Raw genomic sequence first — 23,925 nt, forward strand, 5'->3', positions numbered from 1 at the left:
ACAATAATTAACAACTGGGATGTATGTTATTGTTCATTTGAATCCCAACAATTTGCCTTTATTACAAATGAACACCCCCTTCGCATCGATCCGGGCTTGGCTCGTTTTGATTATCGTGAGCAGTGGCGAAGCTTGGACTGAGGCGCTGGGGGGCAAGCTCAAAATGTAAACAAAATTTCACAAACGAGAGGGGGGGACCTCAAATTTTCGGTCAAAAAATGCTAAACTTACACTACGTGAATTTTTCGGCCGAAAACGGGTAAATTTACACTAATGCGTTAAAAAACAGGGGGGGCGGGCCACCCCTGGCCCCAATAAAGATTCGCCCCAGACCGTGAGCTTCTTACGAGAAGGAGAATAGGGGATCTTTTCGTAACCACTTTCCAGTGTGTGTCAATCAGTATGAGTATATCAGTGAGAGGATTATCCAACCGTTGGTCCATGTGTGGTATTTATAACCAGAGAGGTAGAGAAGGATTGACCGAGCTGTCATTATCAGTAAAACCTTCTATCCTCATGGAAGAGCACGTTTAAGGTTTCTGGTTGGACGTGACAGCTAGCGAGGAGTGACGGCTATCATCTGGAGGCAATGTGTTGGCGTCCGCTAATAGGCTCGACGTGCACTTGTGGCCCTTTCTGTACTAGTTGTTGCGTACGAATCTTGCATTGTGATTGGCCTGAGGACTAGCTGTTATGTATTGTTTGTGCCTTCTATGCTGGTGACAGGTCTTATGTCCGCGGGCTTCTTGTGATGTGTTAAGAGTTTACTACAAATGGTGGGGTCCATGATTATGTTGTACTTCCCTTGATGGTGCGGACACCCTATCTTTACAATATTTTCCATGTCATCAAAAGGCTAACAGTACTTTTCAGTTAATATGGAATTGTTTGAGACTTTCAGCTCTGTAAACATTTTCTGAGTTGGGATTAATCTCGGCCAATAGGTGAAAGTTTGTATTATTGAAATCCAATAACCCATTAAAGTTAATATACGTTTTTAATTTTAATATATTTGAAAAAACCTTAAACACGTCAAAGTTCAGCTCGAGATCGTTAGTACGATAAATGAGCAAAAGCTCGGCTATGTAGTATGAAATTAATACATAGAAGTCCAAAAGAAAATAAAACTTGAGGATACACGAGGCTCGTTAAGCCTTGACGAGCCTAAACAAGCATCATGTATAAAGCTCGAGCTCAGTCTCTATAACTAAACAAACTTTATTTGATATTCAAACTTGTTTTAAGCTTTTTTATCGATCTAAGTTTGAGATCACACAAGTAGCTCGGCTCGTTTGCTTACCAAATGGAGTAATGGTTTGCTTATATACTGGACCACACTTTTAAAATACTATTTAAAGTTTTTACTCAACTACAGCACTACGAACCCTATTACCCTATAACGTAGCTTGCTAAAATAAATGATCCAAGTCTCTAGCTTTGAGAGCCCTTTAAATTTAAAAGGTTTAAACTGTAAATAAAAATAATTATAAAAAAAGGTCTTTAATTTTCGTCTATGTTAATGTGAGATGATAGACAAGTAGCATCAAGTTGAGGATTTTTCCTTAAATGGTTTAGTTATGCAACAACAAACATTGTTAGTCTCGTTACAGTGTGCTCTGGGATTCTTGTTGTGACTTGTGAGTGTGACCAGTCTCGGACATGATTATAAAGATTTGCTGGTAGATAAACTAAAAAAGGCGGTAATTGCATTCGCAAGTAAGTTGTTGATGAGAATTTAATACCTATCTTCTCAAAGAGAATAGGCTTATGCGCTTCTTCAAAAGCTGAGCTTGAGCACCATTAGATATTCTTCATCATCACATTATGTCGTCACGCTATAGTTATAGGTAGGGTTTTAACCGAGACTTTAACCGATCCAGCAGTTCCTTCTAACATATTTGTAAGAGATTATGTTTACTTATTTAGGGTGGCCAACAAAAGTACGGCCATCTTATTATCGACTATTGTGACGACACTTCTTTTAACATGTTACTGCTATTATCAGTTCACATATGTTTGCACTACTCAGATTGGATGATATACTTCCTTTATGATTTCATATTTTTATAGTAAATCAATCTCTAGACTTAACTTATGATAAAATCAGCTCAAAAGTTAACCCAAACAAGAAACAACTTATTAGTTAACAAAGAAAATCTTGCAATAAAAATCGTTATAAAACCTCTTTGAGAAAGACACAGTATTGTCACCGAGCCTTCTTGCGAGGCCCCATGTAACGTCCTCGGGCCATTTTGTCTCGTTTATAATCACGGGAACTAAGACCCAAACGAGGGTCGAAGGTTCCAATAATATAAGCAGAAAGATAAGCGAGTTGCAACAGCCACTCATCTTCCACCTCAGTCCTCCACTTGTGGAACATCTGTGGTTAAATAGTAAGATTAATATATTTGATTTTGGTGCATGATAACATAAGTCAACTCATCAAGTTTGACTATTCGGTACGGACTTTTTACCTTCCACAGGATATATTGAATTGTAGTGAACCTCTGCCCAAAAGCTTAATAATATAACTGCAACAAAGTAGCTATACTATAAGATAAAGCAGCATTATCATCAACCACACATGATACATATTTATATAGAGTTTTTAGATTTTACCTCGATTCGACCTTTGAACACTTGGAACAATCTCGATATAGCAGGTATCCTTGTACGATGTGATTACACAGATTTTGATTGCATACTGCATCATAAAATCAACATTATGACCAAAATTATGTAGAATGCTTCAAAAGAAACACGGTTAACATGCATTTTCATACCAAATCAGCAGCCGCCTGCAAAGTCACATGATCACCCCATTCACCGACCCTAAATCACATCCAAAAATATCATAAACATAAACCATGATAATAACTTAGTAAGCGATATTACCAAATTAAAAGAAAAGATGCAGTAACATACTTGGACATATTCTTCAAGTAATCACCATAATCCATGGGGACGTATCCTTCATATTTTTCAGAATATAGTTCAAGCTTTAGAAAAGAAAACCAATATTTAAAAGACGGTAATAAATAAATATATAAAGAAAATAATCAAATGGGAATTAATGTGTCTAGACTGACCTGGTTTACAATTTGTTGTCTAACAAATTTATGGTGCTCGGTTGTATGGTAAACTTGATCCGAAAGAGCTCGAAACTGAGAAATGAAATACACTTTTGTTAAGACTTATTATTAGGTTTCAGAAACCAGGTCAAACAGCATGGTCAACAACAAGATAACTGAGAGTTTTCACCTGGCAATTTCCGTCCCCTATAACTTTGGACTCCACTAATTGGTACAGCTGCAGCCTGTATAACAAATGTGTACGTAACTTTAATCATCATGCTAATAATTAAAAAAAAAGTTTGTTATGTTCATTTGTTTAATATACTAACGAACATGAACACAAAATTTCGTTCATTAGTTAAACGAACAAATACGAACACATGTCTTGTTTGTTTGCTTGTTTATGTTCATGAGCGTTCGCTTATTTTAATTGTTAATGTTCGTTTGTTTAAGTTCGTATGTTAACATATTCATTTAAAAAAGTTTAGCCCGTTACAACTTAGTTTAGTTATAGAAAGTTTTTAGGCCCGGCACATTGTTTTTCACTTTATTTTTTACTGGTTTTGGCTCGATTATATTCGTTCATCTATGTTCAGTAGCTGTTCGTTTATACTTTATACTGTACACAAATGAGCATGTCATTTTCTTAACAAACGAACACGAACAAGAAAAACCCATTCGTTTTAACAGTTTGAGATCGATTAGAGTTAAACGAATGAACACGCTCGATTTGTGTTCGTTCGGGTTCATTTGCAAGCCTATGAATTAAGATGTTGCCTAATACCTGTCGAGCAGTCTCTGATGATCTAAAGTCGCCTCATCTAAAGAAGGTATTTCTCCGTTGACCTTGGGAACATGCTACAAAACATCCAGCAGCAATTTATTATTTATTTAATTAATAACAACACTATATGGTAACTATGCAACAAAATTAGCTATTTGACTTAATATCATTATGCAACATAAATAAACTACTTAAAACAAATGAAGTCATTACTGCATAAATATAAGATAAAACACTTACAGGAACAGAAGCCATATGGTTCAGCCTATTGCCAACTTCATCATCTAATGCATACTCATCACTCAGCTCTAATGAGTACGACAATTCTTCACCATAGTTCAACTCACTTGTAGGGCTTTCACACGGTGGCATATCATTTGTGACCTCATCATCTCCTATAATGTATATACACATCACTGAACCATAAACTAACTTAACTAATAAAATATATCAAATAAGAGTGAATTTGTATCTGTTACCAAGACTGCAGTTTGCCATAGATTGATTAAGTGAATCCTGCAGGTAAAAAGATGTTTGCGAATGATCAACCGATTCACAAGAATCTGCAGATGCTTCTGCAACTGAAAATGACGATGTGTCCTCCGGAAAGGTAAGTATATTATCCTTTTCATTTTCTGTGTTGATACATTCTGTGTCATAACGGTTTTCACTTGAATACTGATATTGATAACAATCTGCGTAATTTTGCGGGCCATAGCTGGAATAGCTGTTGTCAATGGATGGCCCACTATCAAAGAGCAGGTGACCCCACCGAACAACATCAGGATCTTGACTGGATGAAAACATTTTGCTAATATCTGACTGCTTAATTCATATTCGGCTCGCTGCAAATATGAGATCACTTTATCAAAACATGAGGCTGTAAAGAGAGAAAATAATATTATCCACTAGTGGTCCCTATAAAGATCATCATAATGGACTTATTATGTGGCTAAACTTGGACAAATGAGCTTTCTGGGTTTATTTAAACAATAAATCCACTTTCTTCTAATTGTTCTTTTTTAAAAGTGAAGATGTTAATCGAATCTACTCTCGATATATTTTAGCAAAGCATATAGAGAACATTATTATAATTATTTTAAGATTAATATTATATCTTATTAATCATGACAACAACTATATATTGGACTTAGCAGTGCGATTATCCAAGCACATATTTCAATCAGCATCATGTATGAAGTATGAATCTGGCTAAAAATAGTTTTATATGCTTGCTAAAATCCCGATCGCCCCCTCTAAAATTTTGCGATCACCCCTCATGCAAATTTGAAACCGACCCCTAAGGAAAAACCAAATTAGAAATTTATAAATTTTCAATAATAGGCCCAATGTTCAATGTTTTAACTTTCAAGGAATTAGGCCTATTGTCCAAAAAAATGGTTACATCTATATCGTATTTTCATAATAAATTTTTAATAACGTTTGACATACTTTTGTTGACTATACGAAATCTAGGTTGATTGTCTTTATTTATATAGGGGAAAGTTAACTTACAAACTCAAAAAGGGTGCTAATTGTGCGAGTCAAGTAGTGTAATTATACATACAAGTAGTGTAATTATGTAATTACACAGTAGTGTAAGTGTAATTACACTATGTTGTAAGTACACTACACTATAATTACACTATGATGCATATATAATTACACCACTTGACTCGCACAGTTAGCACGTTAATTTACTTTGTATATGATCCAAACCCTATTTATATAACCCGACCCGAACCAGACCGAATAAACTTATTATATACCGCTAAAAAGGGAAAGTAAACCTAGTAATGAATAAGAATAAGCATTCATTTCGCCTAGATTCGATCCTACATTATAACTAAATAACCTAATAATTCATCAAAATCAAAGCATACAAGTTACATAACCCTAAACAAACAGTCTAATTCAATTGAATAACAATAACGATTAACGATCGATATGCATGAGTGCAGTTTACAACACATAAGCTCACTAATTCGATCGGAAACTAACTATCAAACAATTAACGAGAATTAAATGACCTAACGTGAATCTAACACAATTAACAAAATTAAAATAGAACGATGAGAATAAACACCACATAAAATAATAATAATAATAAGCTTGATTTGATTGTGGATTAGATGCATTTGTAAGAAAGAATTTATTATTATTAGTTATTACCTGGATTGTAGAAGTAGCAGATATTTTATTGCAGATCGATCGGAACGGAAAGTGAGTTTTAATTTTTAAAAGCGGAATGGAATGGAATGGAATCATGAAAATATGAACAACGTGTTTTTGGGTGCAATGGAATGGAATCCACATCCGGCCACCCGGTTCGCTTTCCCAATAGTGTCTTTCTTTCAATTCTACCCAATTCCTCAAAATGGGTACCGCTTTTTTTTATTTTTTATTATTATTAAAATAAAAATAACACGTGTTTTTTTTTCTTTTTAATTTGGATTTGTTCGTGGTACGGTTTGGACGGTTTTGACAAAAAATCTAGGTTGAGATTTCTAACTGTGGTTTTAGAAACCGAAACTTGAACCGGAGGGATTGGTCGAACTGGTTTGAGTTGCAATGCCGCTATGATTGGAACACATGTTAAATGCTGGTTGTAGTTGTACGGTTGGTTTCAGGTTTCAAACCTAATTGTAGGGTTTCAGGTTTCAACCCGTCAAATCGAATTGAACTGTTTGGGTTTTAAATCAACCAAACGACTGACTTGCTTTGATTTAAATGATTTGGTTGATTTCAACGTTTTGCGAACAACTGTAGTTTATCCTTTTATGGTGTAAATTTTAATAAGGTAGATCGGCTGTAATTAACAATTTTGATGATAGAAGATTAACTAAAAAGATTTAGATATTGTTATACATGCACGTAGCGCATGCATACATGAGGCTATAACCAGTCAACTTTAGACTTTTAAAACCAGTAAATATTAAATTCCATATAACCGACTTGCAAGAAACTAGCCGGGGAACCAATAATGTTCTAGAGACATGATTGGGTTTTGTAACCAAACCGCCCAATTAATGTTAATCTCAGGATTCATATTTACAGCCCACAAATAGGAGATTTTAACAATAGAACCAAACATAGTTTCTCTCGATATATCATTATCGTTAAAAACAATCCAATTTAGATACCACCACAGTACCCAGCATGTCGCCATAACATGTAACATCCCGAATTTCAGATAATAATATTTTATATATTATTCTTAATGAAAGAGTTTACTTGGATTAATAAATAAAATAACAAAAGAGGGAAAGAGAAGCAGGTTAATTAGATGGATTAATCATGGACTAAAAAGGAAATATGAGCTTTAGGTCCATGGGTTTAAGGGAGTATAAATACCCCTTAAACCCTAAATCTTTCCATTTCCATCCATATTCCATCTTATTCTCCCTATACCTCCATAAACACACGCAACCTTTCCTTTTCGGCCGTAAGAGAGAAAGTGGGATCCAAGGTCAAGCAAGTCAAGTCCTTGAACTATCCTAGATATTCAAGCTAGCTACACGATCCGAGTTCATAATCAAGCCTAGCCGTAACCTAGAAACATCAAAAAGGTATGTTCTTTACCTTAAAGATTACGTTTTTATGGACGGTCAGCCATGAAACTTAACTCTAGAGTAGATCGGGCCTAGATATTCCATAAAAATACAAACTTGATGATTAAAATGAACTTAATAGACTTATGGTAGTATTCGGCTTATAGATAAACCCTAGATCTAGTCTAGAACGTTTTAACCCTATAAAGGTTTGAACTTTATGTCTAAAACGGGTTAGATCTTGAAGCCGTGATAGTAATGGGTGTATAACAGCATTGAATGATGGCCAAAAAGGGGTTAAAGGTTCATGAATCGAACCTTAGAACAGTAACCAGGCATGGTAGAAACATAAAGATGGAAAAATGGGCTGAATTGGGTGTTCTCGGCCAGGATTGAGGGTTCTCGGCCAACCCGTGTTCTCGGCCATGTATGGGATTTCGGTCAAAACAAGAGTTCGGTCAAACTCGAGTTCTCGGTCAGACCAGAGCTTTCGGTCAGATACGAGTTCTCGGGCAAACACGTGTTTTCGGTCAAACATGGTTCTTGGTGATATGAGCTAAATTATATATAAATATTATAAATGTTTCCTACATTTTAAATAACTTTTGACTTTATTTTTATTTAATATTACTCTCAATTGACTCATATTTAAAGTTTAAAGGTTTCATGAGACAACAAGTTTAAAACTAAATAAATGATTGTATGAATGCATTATAGGTGTTGAAGTCTTGGATTTTAAGTTTTACAAGACATATGGGCTGGGCCCACAAGAAGATCAAAAGAATAAATTAACAATGGCTATGGATCAATAAAAAAAGGGCGTATGTGGGCTTTAATATTTGTGAGAGCTAAAATAAAAAAACCCTACATTATTATTAATATTAACAGAGAGCAGCGGCAGATAAGAAAAGATATAACTGGAAATTGGTTTTTGCAAAAGCTACATAGGTGTGCGGTGCCTTGTTGCATTGGGTCGAGGAAGTCAACAGAGAGGGTTTTGGGTTTTTTGTGTGGTAGTCTGCACGTGAAAAGACTAATATTTGTTTGTGAGGTTTTCTGATTGGGTGAGGCTACGTGAGGAGGAACGTAAGTCAACATAAGAAGAATTTTAATTATCATTATTCGTGAGCCATAACAAGAAAACTATTTGGTGGACTTTTGGTTCTGTGGGTCACGGCAACAAACAAAGAAAGAAAAAAAGAAACAAGTAATTTTCTTATATCTTTTCAATGAACAATCTTATTTTAGTTTCATACTTTATCATGAGTAGCTAAATACTTTATACTACCTAGGTTTTAGTTGAACACTATGTTAGATTTGATGGTTTGATGAATTATTTATTTGACGTTGGTTGATTTAATAGTATGGTAAAGTTTTTTATTGGTTTGTTCATGATATTGTTGAGTGATTGAATCTAATTTATTATTATAATATTTATTCCACTTGTGTTTAATAGTTTTTTGGTGATTGTTAGATGCATGATTAGATTGTCTACTTTGTGTTTTCAACTTGTTTGCGGTTTATGGTCGAAACAACCGTAGGAGTAATTTATAAAAGGTTTATTAGATTTTATTGTTCTTTCACTAGAGAGACCGGGAGGTGATTTAGTGTTGTGTCATCTTTGTCTTTTGCGGGTTTGGGTCATAATTGCACGGGAGTGAGTTATCCTAGGTCCTTTAAGATTATTGTGATACAAGTTGTGTTCAAATTAATTAATAATACCCTCTTTATATTAATATATATTGTATTCGAAGAGACCGGGAGGTGATTCGGGTTTTGGGGTACCATAATATTATAAGGCAATGTGAGACCGGGAGGTGATCCAAACTTTTAACAATTGAGCTTCACATGTCATTAGAGTTCTAAGGTTTCGTTGGTGAGGCTGGGAGGCGATCTAGCTTATTTTAGTGGTCTTTAATTTCATATTTTTTAAAGATATTGTTTTTCAACCAAGTCAAGTTCGTTAACTATTTATTTAACTAGTGGGATTCCATTACCTAGGTAGTTGTTTCTCATATTTGTTTTAAAACCAAATTTTTATAAAGTTTTATTTTTAGTTAATTTATAATTAGTTAAGTTTTATTAGTTTAATTAATATAAAAAAATTATAAAAAATCAAAAGAAAGTCGAGGTTAGTAATCTTTTAGGTTTAATAATAAGAGTTTACCCATAGTGTCCAAGGTTCGATATCCGTTCTTACTTGCTAGCTACATTGCGTCCGGTACACTTGCCGATTGTGTGTGGTTTTTTATGTGAATTCGGTAAAACTTGGTTTTTAATATTATATACGTTTCATACATCACTCGGTCATGAGTTCTCTGCCAAAGAGTTCTCGGCTGATCTGTTATCTGTTTGGATTTGGGTCTGAGACCAGCTGGGCCCAGATACCATAATGAACAGTTGGGCCTGAATCAACTAAGCCCATACCCAATTCAGGCAAACTAGCCCATTATCTTAGGCTTAACGAATAAGCCCAACTTAGAAAATAATTTAAAATCTTAATGGAAAATGTGTTAAGACAACTAATGAAAATAAAATTTTTTCAAGCTAACCTGGCAGCTTAACTCCAGCAAGGGGCTCTGCCCCTTGGACCCCGCTAGGGGCTGCCACCCATATAACCTCGTTGCCAGGGGCGCTGACCCCGGACCGCCGTTCGTTGTGGGTTATATAAAGATAGAAATACGATATGAGTAGCAATAGTTAATTGATACATGTATATATTATAAAGTTTGCCGTGCACAACTCAAGAAAGGGATTACCATAAACGGTGAACATAACCGACTTCAGGTGAGTTTCTAGCCCTATTTCCTTGTTATGTTTTCGGGGCTGTATGCATACTCGATGTGATAGTTAATACACTTACCTTAACTGGTAAGTGTATTCCTTATATGGTTTATATGTTATGTATGTATATCTTAAATGTGAATGAAAGCTTGTCGGTATGTGAACGATCTTCGGATATTGCACATGCTAACAAGGGAGGTATGTTTATGATAGATGAATGTGTATGATAGATATACGTACAATATATGAGTATGTATGAATGATTAAAGCAAGTATGTATGTTATGGGTATGTAAAGACGGTATGTACGAAGATGAAAAAAGAGGGACCAGACCCTAATAATATCTGAGATAGAAGGGACCAGACCCTAATAATATCTGAGATAGAGAAGTAAAAAGGGACCAGACCCTAATATAATATCTGAGATAAACAAGAAAGGGATCAGACCCTAATAATATCTAAGATAGACAAAGGAAAGAGGGACCAGACCCTAATAATATCTGAGATAGAAAAGGACAGTAATTTATATAGTATGAAAGTAATAAAGTACGAACGTATGTATGACTTGCGTAATTAAAGTAAATTAGTAAAGTAATTATTATGTATCTTCGGATACATAATTGGAGGTAAGTGTATGTATTGTATAATGTGTGATTAACTAGAACTCACTCAGCGTAGCTGACTTTTATGCACGCAGGTGAGTAAATTGAGGCAATTTGCTTGATGGGGACACATGGCATCGAATTGAAGACACTGGCGTCTCATGAAAATGCTATGATGTTTTAAAAGACTATGTTTTGTTTTTCTTAAATAACCATGAATGTTTGATAAGACAAGATTTGAAAGTTATGTAATGTGTTATGGTTGAAGTTTATATTCCGCGTGAAGTTTTAATTAACTTTGATATTTAGAACTGCGTTTATGAGTAAATCCAACACCAAATGTAGGGTACCGGTAACGGGGCCTTACATAACAATAGCTTCCGCTATCGATTTGTTTGTGTTCCTCGACGAGATCTAATATAGCCATGTTATAACATCACTTGGATTCTTAGAAGTCGAAATATCAAAATCATCCTATCTTGATATACCCATGCTACAATTGAAAAACTTAAGATACGAGAAGAATATGCATATATTATCGGATTATGATAGACTGTCAAATGATAACTCTTATTATCTTCAATATTTCACATTGAATTTAACAAAGTTGATGGATTTTTGTTCTTTACTTCAGGCCTAAAATGTTTCAATTCACAAATGACAAAACCATACATTGAAAATATGAAACTTTTAGTCTCGTTGCATACCAATGCCCTAGGAAATTTGGGGCCTTGTAAATGTGAGCATCTAAAGCGGTCGTTTTTTCTTACCAAACTGATGCAAGAGCATCGACAATATATTTTATTTTTGTTATTTTATATTTTATTATTTGTTATTATGCTTATCTCTTTTTATTTTATTTTATATTGGATGCAATTTTGGGTAATAATCGAGTTAATATTCCGTTTGAACCTGGTGGCTTGTTTTTGAAGTTTTCAATGTATTTTTTTAAATATTATCAATGAAAAAGAACGAGGCCTACCTTTTATCTCGGGCTATCAATGATCTTTTCGATGTTCTCAAGATTCGAGGACGAGTCTTTTTCGAAGACGAGGAGGAGGTAGAGAGACTCGACAACCCAATACACTCCGGTAGTACCGATTTAGACTAGGGTGCGTCGTATTATGAAGTTTAGCTCTTTGGGTGGGTCATGGTGGTAGCGATTATGAATCGAGTTGATATTCCTTTTGATCTAGGTGGTTGTGTTCTAAAAGCAAAACTCAATGACGAGTTTTTTTTTTCAAAGATGGAAAGTATGATATAGGAGCATCGGCAATATTTTTTATTTTTGTTATTTTATATTTTATTATTTGTTATTATCTAATTTCTATGTTTATCTCTTTTACTATTATAAATTGGATGTTAGGGTTTATTGTTTAGTTAAGTTTATTGAAAAGAACCTTCAGTTATATTTATTGTCTTTGATTAATTATGAGTTTTTGAGTCATTGATCGCTTTCAAAATTGCATCACAAACAATGCTACTCATGCTATGTTTTGTATTTTCAGATGTTTGGATATTCATAATTTATTAAATTGATATCCTATATTGAATGAGAAGTTCTAAACATTCCTAACTACGACCTTGTGAGTTGTGACCCAACCATCCCATTGATTGCACTCACCACCGTCTATCATTCTTTGTATGTCGATATGTTTAATTTATTCTTTGTACCTATGTTTTTCATTGTTTTGGCTTGCCAGGTGTAGCAACCTTGCTACGTGTCTGGTTTTGGTTTTGGTTTTGGTTTTATAAACGTGTCTTTTCCCTCCTTTGCTTCTAAGCCTTTAATTAATTGTTGTTCCTTTGGAAGCACACCATCAACCGGTTGTCACGAGTATCTCTCTCTCAAACCTATTATGACAACCACACCACAACACTAAACGCCGGTCGCCGTCAGCTTTCTTCCTCAATGACAGACCACCATTCAATCGAGCTAAACCATCATGTAATCCAAGTTTATATGGATGGAATCATCAAAATTATCTGTGGTAGCAGTTACCAAATGATTATGATCTTATATTCGATATTCGATTGATCTCAAATCATATCTGTAACCTTTAACCAGATCTCTGTTTCTTCTTCTTCAAGAATGGACTAGACAGATGGATCTAAGGTTTGGGTAGATAGAGGGATATGAAACTTCAGTAGCCACAGGTGTGGTTATGTGGTGCCCATGAAACCCTAAGATGGTGATGGTGATGGTGATGGTGTCGATAATGAATAAGAGACATGTTGGTTGGCCGCCTACACATACCTTCAAATATGGTTTTGTTAAATAGAGACATTGACGGTTTGATACTTTGATGTTTGTGTTGCGGTGGCTATTTGGCAGTAGAGGAGTTGTGTTGGTCGTTGTGCCAGGGAAAGAAAGTTATTATCTATACTATACTATATATAATCCATGAAATATGGGCAAATTAAGACACCTTTATTTTAAGTAATTCACAACTTATAAAGCTTAAGGTACACCTTCTATAGCATGTAAGATGAGGACAAACTTGTCCATTAGAAAATATACATGATAAAAGTTACAACATTGCCCCCATCTTTACTTAACTTTTGTAAATTTTAAAAATTATTACAACTTTGAACCTTCATCTTTACCTGTGTATTCTTTTTTATTTTAATTGTAACCAACTTCCCACCAACGATTTTTCAACGTCCGTAACTTTTTCATACGTTAATACATTTTTTTAAAAGTTACACCATAAAAACGAGCATTTTATTGTCTTTAATTTGGGTATGGTATTGCTATAGTTTTTTTCAATTAAAAAATTAACATGTTACATATAGGCGTTCACAATTCAATTTTAATGGTTTCTAAGTTAAATAGTGAGCTAAACCGTTGGTTATTTTTTTTCATTGAAAACGAAAACTAAAGAGTCGATGAATCGTTACTAATAGTTTGATTTCACACATTGAGTTTCAATAATAAATTTACAGTCCGGTCCGGTTTTATATGGCCTATTTTTGGTATAAACCGTAAACCGAACTGTTTTCTATGGTTTGAACATTCAGAAACCAACTAATCAAAAGTGGTGATTGGTTTAAACGTTTTTAAGATTTTAAATGAGCTGTGAACATCCTTAATTGTTACATGATTACTATGATTTTGGTTACCTGCAGCATTGCGCGGGTACCCATCTAGTATTTTAATATTTATTAACAAAGATAGAATTTATATGTATACCCCTATAACTCTTTATTATCAAAACTTAAGCTTAATTGCAGCATTTTTAAACTACTACCTCTACCTATATGGTTAATATAAGTAAGTGGATTAACATCTTTTTCTAAATAATATGACTTTCTAAATACTATGTTATATATCATACACTTAGAACAATAACCACGCGCTACAATAGCAATATGACTGTTCGCATCACAATAGCAAATTAGCAATATGAGTGTTCACATTACAATAACAATATGAGTGTTAGTGGCGAGTTTATTTTTCCCCTTCCAAAACGTGCATTTTCAACATGAGTGTTCGTGGTGAGTTTATTTTTCCTTTTCTAACACTTGCATTTTCAGCATGTGCATTTTCAGCCCCCGCAACGCGGGGGTCCAAAAAACTAGTTAGCTAACAATTTTAAATTGACATGATCATACAATATCAATAATACTAGCTTTAGAAACCCGTGTGTTACACGTGATAAATTAATGTATGAACTACAATGAATAATTTAAAACAAATAAAAAATATAATTAAGTAATTTTATATTGTGGAAAAAAAATGTATTACAAATAGTCGTTTTATGTCATCAAATATATTTGAATTTTAAATTGAGAATGAGTTGTTCTACCATCGGTATATAATAATGAAGCTAAAATCTTTCATAAAAATGCTATACACTCCATGCCCGGCCATAGACAAAAAAGACATCAAATTTTTCTTTTAGAGCAGCTTTCATATTGTCCTTATAAACACATTGTTGTTCAACTATTACAACAGTCTTATTTACTAATACTAATAGAAGAAAATAATTATGTACATATGCCATTATGAGGTTAATTTTCATTATCAAATTCCCGCCAAAATCATTTTTCTTCTGTTGATGGAATATATTCTAACAATGTACATTAGTATAATATGTAAATATTTATTTGTATAAAAATATATAGATATAATACAAATAGAGTTTAAAGAAAAGTGAATAATTTAATTAGATACAATATAAATGAAGTGTAAAAGAAAAATGAATAATTATTGATATATGCCATATATTAGTTTTGGAGGGAAAAACATTGTGATGATTAATCATAAACTGACATGTGTCACAATTATTTTACATTATTAGAATAGGTAGATTTAAAGTTTCCTCGTAATATGGATGGAGCTTAATATATATTAGTGTCGGGATTCAATTTAATAATATCATATATTTCTTAGACACTTTTATTTGTGTTTTCTCGGATATTAAGTGTTATTAAACTTTATTTCGTTTTTCAATTTACGAGATGTTGCATTAGAGCTCATTAGCATATGGATGAAACAAATTGTTAAAATAAAATCAAAAAATCAATCTTCGTATTCTTGTGGTGAGATCTAGGATCCATAAACTTTAGTAAAGAACCACATGTCAAGGCCATAAGTTGTGTCACTTGCGTAAACATCCACATAAATCACAAAGGTGATTACTATGGTCTTTTCAACATCCCCATAATGGAGGCATTGGTGGAACTAGTCGTCAATGTTGACCACGTGTCAAATGAAGAGGTCAATCCATTATAACGCTTTATCGTTTCACAAGGAATATGTACATCCTGGTGATAATTCCAAGGTCAAGACCAGTGGGTTTGATGATGATGATGATGATGCTGTGTCGTATCAAGCTACAAATGTTGAAGTCCATAATGTTGGAGGAGAGAAAAAATGTTAGCATGAAGGAGAGTAATGAACTTAAGGAAATAAATGATACCGAAACCAATTCATCTCAAAATGATGATGATGAGCCAAGAATCGAAACCGGGACCCGTTGAATGAAACCTTAAGTAAAACCTTCTGATAAGCTCACAAATATGTGATGACGATTACAGTTATTTATTTGAATTAACAACATAACAATATCTTCTAATTTTACAAATATCCTATATAAGGGCAAGTACGTGAGAGTTCATGAGACCTACCAAATTTTGTTACTCGACCATGGTAAAAACGAACAAGTGTCACACAAATGTTTTGACTACCCACTAAGGAACTAACCTCAATAGCCTCCAATGGCCAATGCTTACGAGTGAAACCTACGCCAAATACCACTTTCAATTAAAAACCCACCAAATAAATATATGATACTCCACTCCCACGTAATCTTAAAAAAGCCTATATGTTGCTTTGGTAGATAACTAATGATAATTATTATTAAAAGTATTTATAAATATTTCAATAAAAAGTTGTGTATTAATCATAATGACTAATATAAATAAGAGGACAGTTAAGGTACAAATTAAAAAAAAACGCGCTAACTGTGTGAAGCAAATAGTGTAATTATATATACAAAATAATGTTATTACGTAACAAAACATAATTACACTACTTGTATATATAATTACACTATTTGATTCACGCAGTTAGCATGTTAATTTAATTCATTTGTATTGATCCAAACTTTATAAATAATATAGATAATAGAGAAAAACGTTTTATTGAAAATTTTTCCGATCGCGTGCAGTCGTTATTTTATAAGTCATATGATTAATCATCGGTATAGGTTCATCGCTAGAATCTGGCCGCAACAACTGAAAATTGTGGTCCATATAAATCTTGTCGCTAAAATATGGTCTATAGCGACAATCATAATTTTCAAAAAATAAATTAAAAAATTCTACCGACGACATGTCATCGCTACAGTTTTTGAAAAACAAATATTCATTAAAATAATTTTGTGACTTTAGCAACGACATGTTGTCGGTATGGGTCGGTCAAAACTCAACAATTTTGACGGAGCCTATGCTGGCAGCATGTTGTCGATAAAGCCCTTCTATCCCAACGACGTATCTCGTCGATAAAGAGTGTGACTAGATTTTTCTGGTAGTGGATTAGAAGGGAAAACAATGTTCTATCAAGCCCCAAAAAGATTGTTTTTTTAGGAAAATGAAATAACTTTAATCTTTATGTAATTTTATGTTTGGTTCATTATATTGCAAGTGTCCAAATCATGACTAAGGTGTTATTTGTATTTTCAGAGGTAAAACGTCTGCAGTCTGCGGACCACATCTGCAGACATCTGTAACAGAAGAGGTGGACCAAACCTCTGCAATCTGCAACAAGAAGACTGTTTGTTTTTCAACATCTGCAAACTGCTAAAATAAATTGAAATTTAAACTTTCTAAACTTTTTTTAAACTAATAACAATATTCATCAATCCTAAACTTTCTACAAACTAATAACAATCTAACAAAACTAACAAAAACCATTAACAATGTTTTGTAATCGATACTGACACTCATAAGCCCGCATACGTTTAACCGTTTAGCCAATTTCTGGGTCCACGATCGGATCATTTCAAGGCTAGACTTTGAAACCATTTTTGTTGGAATCATACACGCGGAATCACCGAAATGAACACCCGCTTGCTCGATATGCTCCACGATTCCACCAATCACCACATTCCCGTGCAAATCCTACTTAACTTTTAAGTCAACACTATTTGTCCTCTTTGCACAATCCTAGTTAAAGCACACATATATAAAAAGGTCAATTGTCACTTCCACCAGCAAACACTACACACTCGATCGGTAACCATGAACCTCGAATCAGAGTCTTCCACACATGACCCAAAGTACAGAGGCGTGCGAAAGAGAAAACGGGGGAAATGGGTGACCGAAATCCGGATGCCCAACAGCCGTGAGAGGATCTGGTTGAATTCGGTGGAGAGAGAGAGGCTTGGCGGTGGAGAGAGAGAGAGAGAGGCTTGGCGGCGGCGACGGAGATAGGCGGCGGTGGAGGTGGAAGGCCGCCGGCGGCGGTGGAGGTGGAGCTAGGGTTGGGGTGGAGAAGGAGGAGGGTGGAGTCTGTGGTGTGTTTTGTGTTGTTGATAATGAGGAAAAGAAGAAGAAGAGGTGAGAAGTGACAGGGGCAACACTTCTAGGAGGAGAGGGCGCGCAGTCGTTTTTTAATAAAACGTCTTCGGAAAAACAAACACACTGCATAACCTAATGTCTGCGCGTGGTCTGCGCGGTGCAGACAAAAGAGGTGAAGAAGTGCTTTTGAGAAAAAACAAACAGCACCTAACACTAGAATTAGAAGCATAACATGAATAAGCTATCTTTCTCTTTCTCATGATTCTTTCATTATGAAAGCTCTTTTTCATCCTAATAATAATTTACCTCTAAATCCAAACGTCAACATTCACAACCACCGTCCACCGTCAACACCACCCACCAAACACCCTTCCGATCAAAGCAACACCACCAACAACATTGCTTATTATTTCATCATCAACTTAACCCATATTAATTACTTTCATTTCACAAACCTTCACCATATTATTATCTTCTATATTCACGTACTTCTTTTCTAGTCATGTGGAATATGGCAGCCAATGTTCCCACTGCCTCCGCCGCCACCGACGCCGCCGTTAGTGTAAGTATTGTTATCATTTCAAGATTGTGATATAAACTTATATTAATAGTAATACTATTAATTTCTTGTTATCAGAAGACCAAAAAACTGAATAATGGACACCAGAAGAAAGAAGAATTAGAAAGAGAGGTACTAATTAACTAATTCCATTATCATTACTGGATTTTAATAATCACAACTTTCTTCTATTGGTTGGGATTAATCCCAACTCAAGAAATGTACCGTAAAAATTGGTAACTTTCTTTCTTTTATTTTTCCTAGTTCTTTCAAATAAAAGTAATGATTTATAAGGTGATATTAGTTATTTTTTAAATGATAATTAAGAGTAAAAGTTGTAAAACTGTTTCTTAATTATAAATAATATCTTTTTTTTTTAAATATGATGTTGATTTTTAGTATATCCATACCATATTTTACAGGATTTGCATATCAAATCTTTGGTGAGACTAATTTTTAATTTTTAAGATGTTATAACCCGTTTAACGGCTATTTGGGTTTGATGACACCCATACCCACGAATTCGGGTTAAACGCATGAGATACCTCCATTTACAAATTAAATCTTGTGGCCTGAGAGAGGACGTGGAACGACTAGAGAGCTTTTTTTTTAATTTATTTTTATTTTTGTTTTTTTTTTCAAAATTTTCCCCGTTTTCATAAGATGTGCGTACTCAATAATCAAATGTCATGAAATAGCTTGTTTTGCTTTAGTCAATTTGAGTTCTATATATGCCTATATATAGCTTAACTAAGTTGTGGGCATGATAAAGGTACCCTAGTACTCATAGTTGCATGTTATATGTTTCTTGACACACTCTACAGACATATTGTCAATCATTAAAACCTTCTTACCATGCATGCATAAGTCATGGCTCACCATCCTCCATTGATCTCAATATTTGCATGTTTTCAAGAAATAAATCCACATGATCTGACGGATTTCGGGTAACTAACCATTTCGATCCATTGACGGGTGCTAATAACCTAGGTATCGACGCTTCAAAAGATGCTAGATCACGAAGAAAAAGTTGGGGAGCTTCTTAAACGTACATATCAACAACAAGACCAGTCCGCTCTTCATATCCCAAAATCCCTTCCTCCAAAGGTACTTTTCTTAATTTTTTTTTTCATTTTAGTGCGGATTCTAACTCGCTTATAAAATATATTATTAGAGTTTATTGTAACCATCTTTACCATAAATAGAAGTTATTTGGTTAGTAGTCATTATATTGTATTTCTATATATATTTGATTAATAATACACATGTTGAAATCAAACCGTTTGATATACAATCTAGATGAAGGAGTTATTGACGGAACTAGCCATGGTTGAGAATGAAATAACAAGACTAGAAAGCCAAATCAGTCATCTACAATCTGACTTAGACAAAGAGAAAGAAGCTACAAGGGAGTATAAAATGAAACAAGGGCAATTTCGTCAAATTCCCGACGGATTGTTAGCTCCAAAGACACCGCTACCGTTACCAAAAGATAGAGGATACGGTGACAAATTATCGTTTGAAACCAAGGCATTACATTTCATTAGTAAAGCTATAAAGGGTGATTATAATCTTAGAGACTCCACTTCACAAGAGAAATCAAGAACTAAAAATGTCACGTTTTTTGAACAAAAAGAAAACCGTGATAACAGTGGGGACCTTGGGGTTCGTGACCGAACCCCGAGAAGAAGTGGTATTCTAAAACCACCCTCACCTGCAAGAGATACAAGACATGTTACTACTCCTAAGGTATGTATGCTATTATATTCTATATAATTTAAAAGTACAGAAATACTAAACCAATGAGTATCACTGATATCCTGTAAAACTATTAACTATTGCTTTCTGTCTATTTTTAGAGAGAACGCAACGTAGCACACTCTTCGGATCCGGCTTCAAGCCAATCTGAAGAAGAGAACATTGCAAAGTGGTCACCAAACAAGCTTTCCGAAAACATTATGAAATGCTTGATCTTCATCTTCACAAGGCTCCTAAGAATGTCTAGAACAATAGAGCTAGAGAAATCAGGACCGGTTTCGCGATCAGCCAACTTTTCGTTGAGCTTCAGGGCTGAACCATGCTTGAACTCAAAAGCTAGCCTATTACTTCAAAAGGAGTCTAGGCAGCAAGACCCTTTTGGGATCTTTAACCAAGAAGATTCAATTCCTAGAGACATTGGATGCTACAAGAACTTGGTTAGGTTTACATCTACTTCTTTGGACCCTAAATGCATTTCAAGTTCAAGTTACATTCCTTTGCTACAAAAGTTGAGGTACTTGACATTAATTTAGCCACATGACCCATACATTGGTGAGTTGCATGGTGTGTTAAATGTTAATAATGTTGTACTTAAAGGGCTTACATGAATGGGCTGCAAAAGGTGGACTTGATGTTTTTGACTTCACAACAGAAGCTGGCATTCTGGATCAATATGTACAATGCTTGTGTCATGCAAGTAAGTTCATCCACTTCTCATTTCATCATCCAAATAATGTTTTAAGGCCTGCATTTTGACTGTCTTAAAGAATCATTAGTGTGCAATGTTGTTTTATCTCAAATTAAATTCTTGAAATTAATTTCAGGGTTTTCTTCAGTATGGAGTTCCTTCGAGTCCTGACAAACTACATACACTAATGAACAAGGTTGGTCGTTATTCTTATGAATTATTGAGTAACAAGTAAAGTTACTGTCTTTCGGACCGGAAGCAGGAGCGTTATATATTTTCCGGGGTTTAAACAACAAAGAAGTATTATACCTGAAAAGAGTTTTATTTCACTAAAACTCACACTAACTTTAATACTTGTGTGCCTTTCAGAAATCACATACAAAAAATGTGTGTTAGCATGCATATTCTCACACGTTAAAACTCTAACCAAAATCGTTCCCTTTTAAAAAAGTTCTCAGAACTTTCGTTAAACTGTTTTTGGGCGATAATTGTTTCAAACAGCTAGGAACCAATCTGCCTCTCTAGACATTTTCAGTATTCTAAAAGCAATTACAAATGACTCAATACTTGAATGTGAACCAGGCAACCCTAAAGATAGGAGGCCACACAATAAATGCACAAGCTATAGAACACATCATATTGAGAAAGCGTGAAGCCTCGATGATAGACAAGGTAAACACGCTTAATTTGGTTACAAACTCTATATAGTTATAACAAAGTTATGCTAATTAAATCTACATGCTAAAGTTGATACATTATAAGTCCACATCATATAAATTTGAATTGGTATGTAACTATTTTAACAATTTATCGTTTGTCGATTAGAACTATGGTAAGCCAGAAAGAGATGACAAAGATGCAATATTTCGCAAACTTCATGGACTCGACTCAACAGATCCAAATGTCACATTTGCGCTATGTTGTGGCACACGCTCTTCTCCCTCGGTAAATGAACCTTTATAAAAACCTTACATTTTTCATTATAGTTTCTAGTAATTGTATCCTAATTAACATTTTTGTAAAAAGATAAGAGTGTATACCGGTGATGGGGTTGTGAATGAGTTAGAAAGAGCAAAGCTAGAGTACCTACAAGCTTCAATAGTTGTAACAAGTGCAAAGAAAATCGGACTGCCGGAACTTTTGCTTAGAAACATGCATGATTTTGCTCAAGATTTGGAAAGATTGGTGGAATGGTTGTGCCAAGAATTGCCTACTTCTGGTTCTTTAAGGAAATCAATGGTGGAATGCTTTAGAGGAGTCAGTAATGCAAAGGTTTCTTCCATTGTAGAGAAGCTACCATATGAATTTGAGTTTCAATATTTGTTGCCAATGTAGGCTATCACAAATTCCTTTGTATATTTTTGTGTATATAAATAATAAATAAATGTATATTAAAGACATGATGTGTAACATCTCAGTTTTTGATATATTGCTTTAAGAATATCAATTTTAAATTATGGTTTAATTACATTTGGTAAGCATTTTTAATTCATTCAAACTATTCAATTTAGTGATTTCGAACATATATGATTAATAGAAGTATGATTATTATTGTTAAGGATCCTTTTTCGTCTCGTATAGGACAGTTGAATCGTTAGAATCGGCTCTTAAGATGCAAATGAGATCATAATTAATTTTTATCTTAACTTTAACTGCAAATGAGATCTTAACTAATTTTTATCTTAACTTTAAAATTATACCATTTTATGATTTTATTTGACAAAAACTTAATTAATTTTCATAAACACCGTATATGACCTAGTTGTGTTGATAGCAGAATCGTAAAATCTTTCATTCGTCAAATATTAATGGACTTAAGAAAGGGCGATTTATATTGTAAGTTTGTTTAATCTTAGAGTAAATTGCCATTTTGATCAATGTGATTTAGCTTCTATCATTCATTTAGACTAAAATGTAATTTTAAAACGAATGAACCTATAACATTTAATTTTGATAGTGGTTTTGGCACTTTATTCTAACAATGCCCTCTCATGAAGGGCAAAATTGTGTTTTTATTTAACCTACATCCTTGTATGCCATCTCATTCAAAAAATTGTGATATTATATATTTTCAAATGAAGCAGCAAACAATAATAAATTTCAAATTTTTAGTTCTCATCTTATAATGTAAAAATCCTGACAGACCACTGTGAACGGTAGCCATATAAAAAAGTTTCTGTCAGCTGAAAAAAATCTCTTAACTCTGCGAATACTTCATCCTTTTTTGCACATTTTTTTTCCACAAATGAAGAAGCTACACTATGATCCCTTAAAAAACAAATTTTTTTTTTCATTTTCAGCAAACCTTGGCTAGTTGGCTTCTTCATCATCATTATTAATATTAGTATTATAATTATTTAATATTTTTCTCTACTATACGGCATAAATTATATTCAAAAACCAAACCAAGCCCTTAATATAATATCTTTTTTATTTTTAAATTAAGTTTGGTGTTCCTTAACGCTCAGTCGCTCATTTTCAAAACAAACGTATTTTAGTAGTATGTAAGCTCGTTTTTATGTTTCCGTAACTTTAAGTTCAATTTGGTGTTCCTTTTCGCCGCAACGGATGGTCAAATTCCACTAGTTTAAAGTATTGTTTGGCACACATTTAATCGTACAAGTTAACGATACATAATTAAAACAGTAAGTTGACAATAATGACATGACATTTTAGCGTGGTATTAAGTGTATTATGTAGTTTGCGTCTTCACATGAAAATTATTGTTAAGATAAAAGTCGATATTGATGGTTTTGACCGACTGGTTTTCCTCATTTCTTGATTTAGTATTATTGTTTTTCATGTTTCCAAAAGTCCCCAAATTATTTATTTTAACGACAGTAAAGATTAGTTCTCTTTCAAGTTCAAAAAAGTTGTCTCATATAATATAATTAAAACTTATTTATTCAATATAGGATATACACATTCCTTAATAATATCTCTATGATACTTTGCAATTTGCATGAATGTTTTTGTGTAATTTATTATGCATGGTATGGTCTATGTTTATATACACTTGTGGTACTACTCTAGTATAACCTTTAGCGAATTAGCGTTTATGTTGTGACAATATAATCATTTTTGCGTTGTTATTTGGTAA

General features: G+C 33.9%; 2 protein-coding genes across 2 annotated transcripts; one reads left to right on the forward strand and one right to left on the reverse strand.

Annotated features, from left to right (window-relative positions):
* Positions 1 to 2,113: 2,113 nt before the first annotated feature.
* Positions 2,114 to 4,904, reverse strand: LOC143594296 (OVARIAN TUMOR DOMAIN-containing deubiquitinating enzyme 12-like). Its single transcript, XM_077073634.1, has 10 exons — positions 4,338 to 4,904; positions 4,099 to 4,253; positions 3,859 to 3,932; positions 3,262 to 3,316; positions 3,090 to 3,164; positions 2,926 to 2,999; positions 2,784 to 2,832; positions 2,620 to 2,704; positions 2,475 to 2,531; positions 2,114 to 2,380 (listed from the first exon to the last, which is right to left on the reverse strand). Exons 1-10 carry the CDS (start codon positions 4,663 to 4,665, stop codon positions 2,358 to 2,360), a joined length of 975 nt encoding a protein of 324 aa, XP_076929749.1. The 5' UTR covers positions 4,666 to 4,904; the 3' UTR covers positions 2,114 to 2,357.
* Positions 4,905 to 15,491: 10,587 nt separating this feature from the next.
* Positions 15,492 to 22,194, forward strand: LOC143594292 (uncharacterized). The gene is made up of 11 exons (XM_077073633.1): positions 15,492 to 15,675; positions 18,321 to 18,382; positions 18,458 to 18,511; positions 19,370 to 19,486; positions 19,679 to 20,128; positions 20,239 to 20,651; positions 20,735 to 20,834; positions 20,962 to 21,021; positions 21,408 to 21,497; positions 21,651 to 21,770; positions 21,852 to 22,194. Exons 1-11 carry the CDS (start codon positions 15,492 to 15,494, stop codon positions 22,158 to 22,160), a joined length of 1,959 nt encoding a protein of 652 aa, XP_076929748.1. The 3' UTR covers positions 22,161 to 22,194.
* The last annotated feature ends 1,731 nt before the right edge of the window (positions 22,195 to 23,925 follow it).

Source organism: Bidens hawaiensis, unplaced genomic scaffold (genome assembly GCF_021521415.1).
Source record: "Bidens hawaiensis isolate Kalapana, Puna unplaced genomic scaffold, B.hawaiensis_p1.1 tig00043456_1, whole genome shotgun sequence".
Taxonomy (NCBI): domain Eukaryota; kingdom Viridiplantae; phylum Streptophyta; class Magnoliopsida; order Asterales; family Asteraceae; genus Bidens; species Bidens hawaiensis.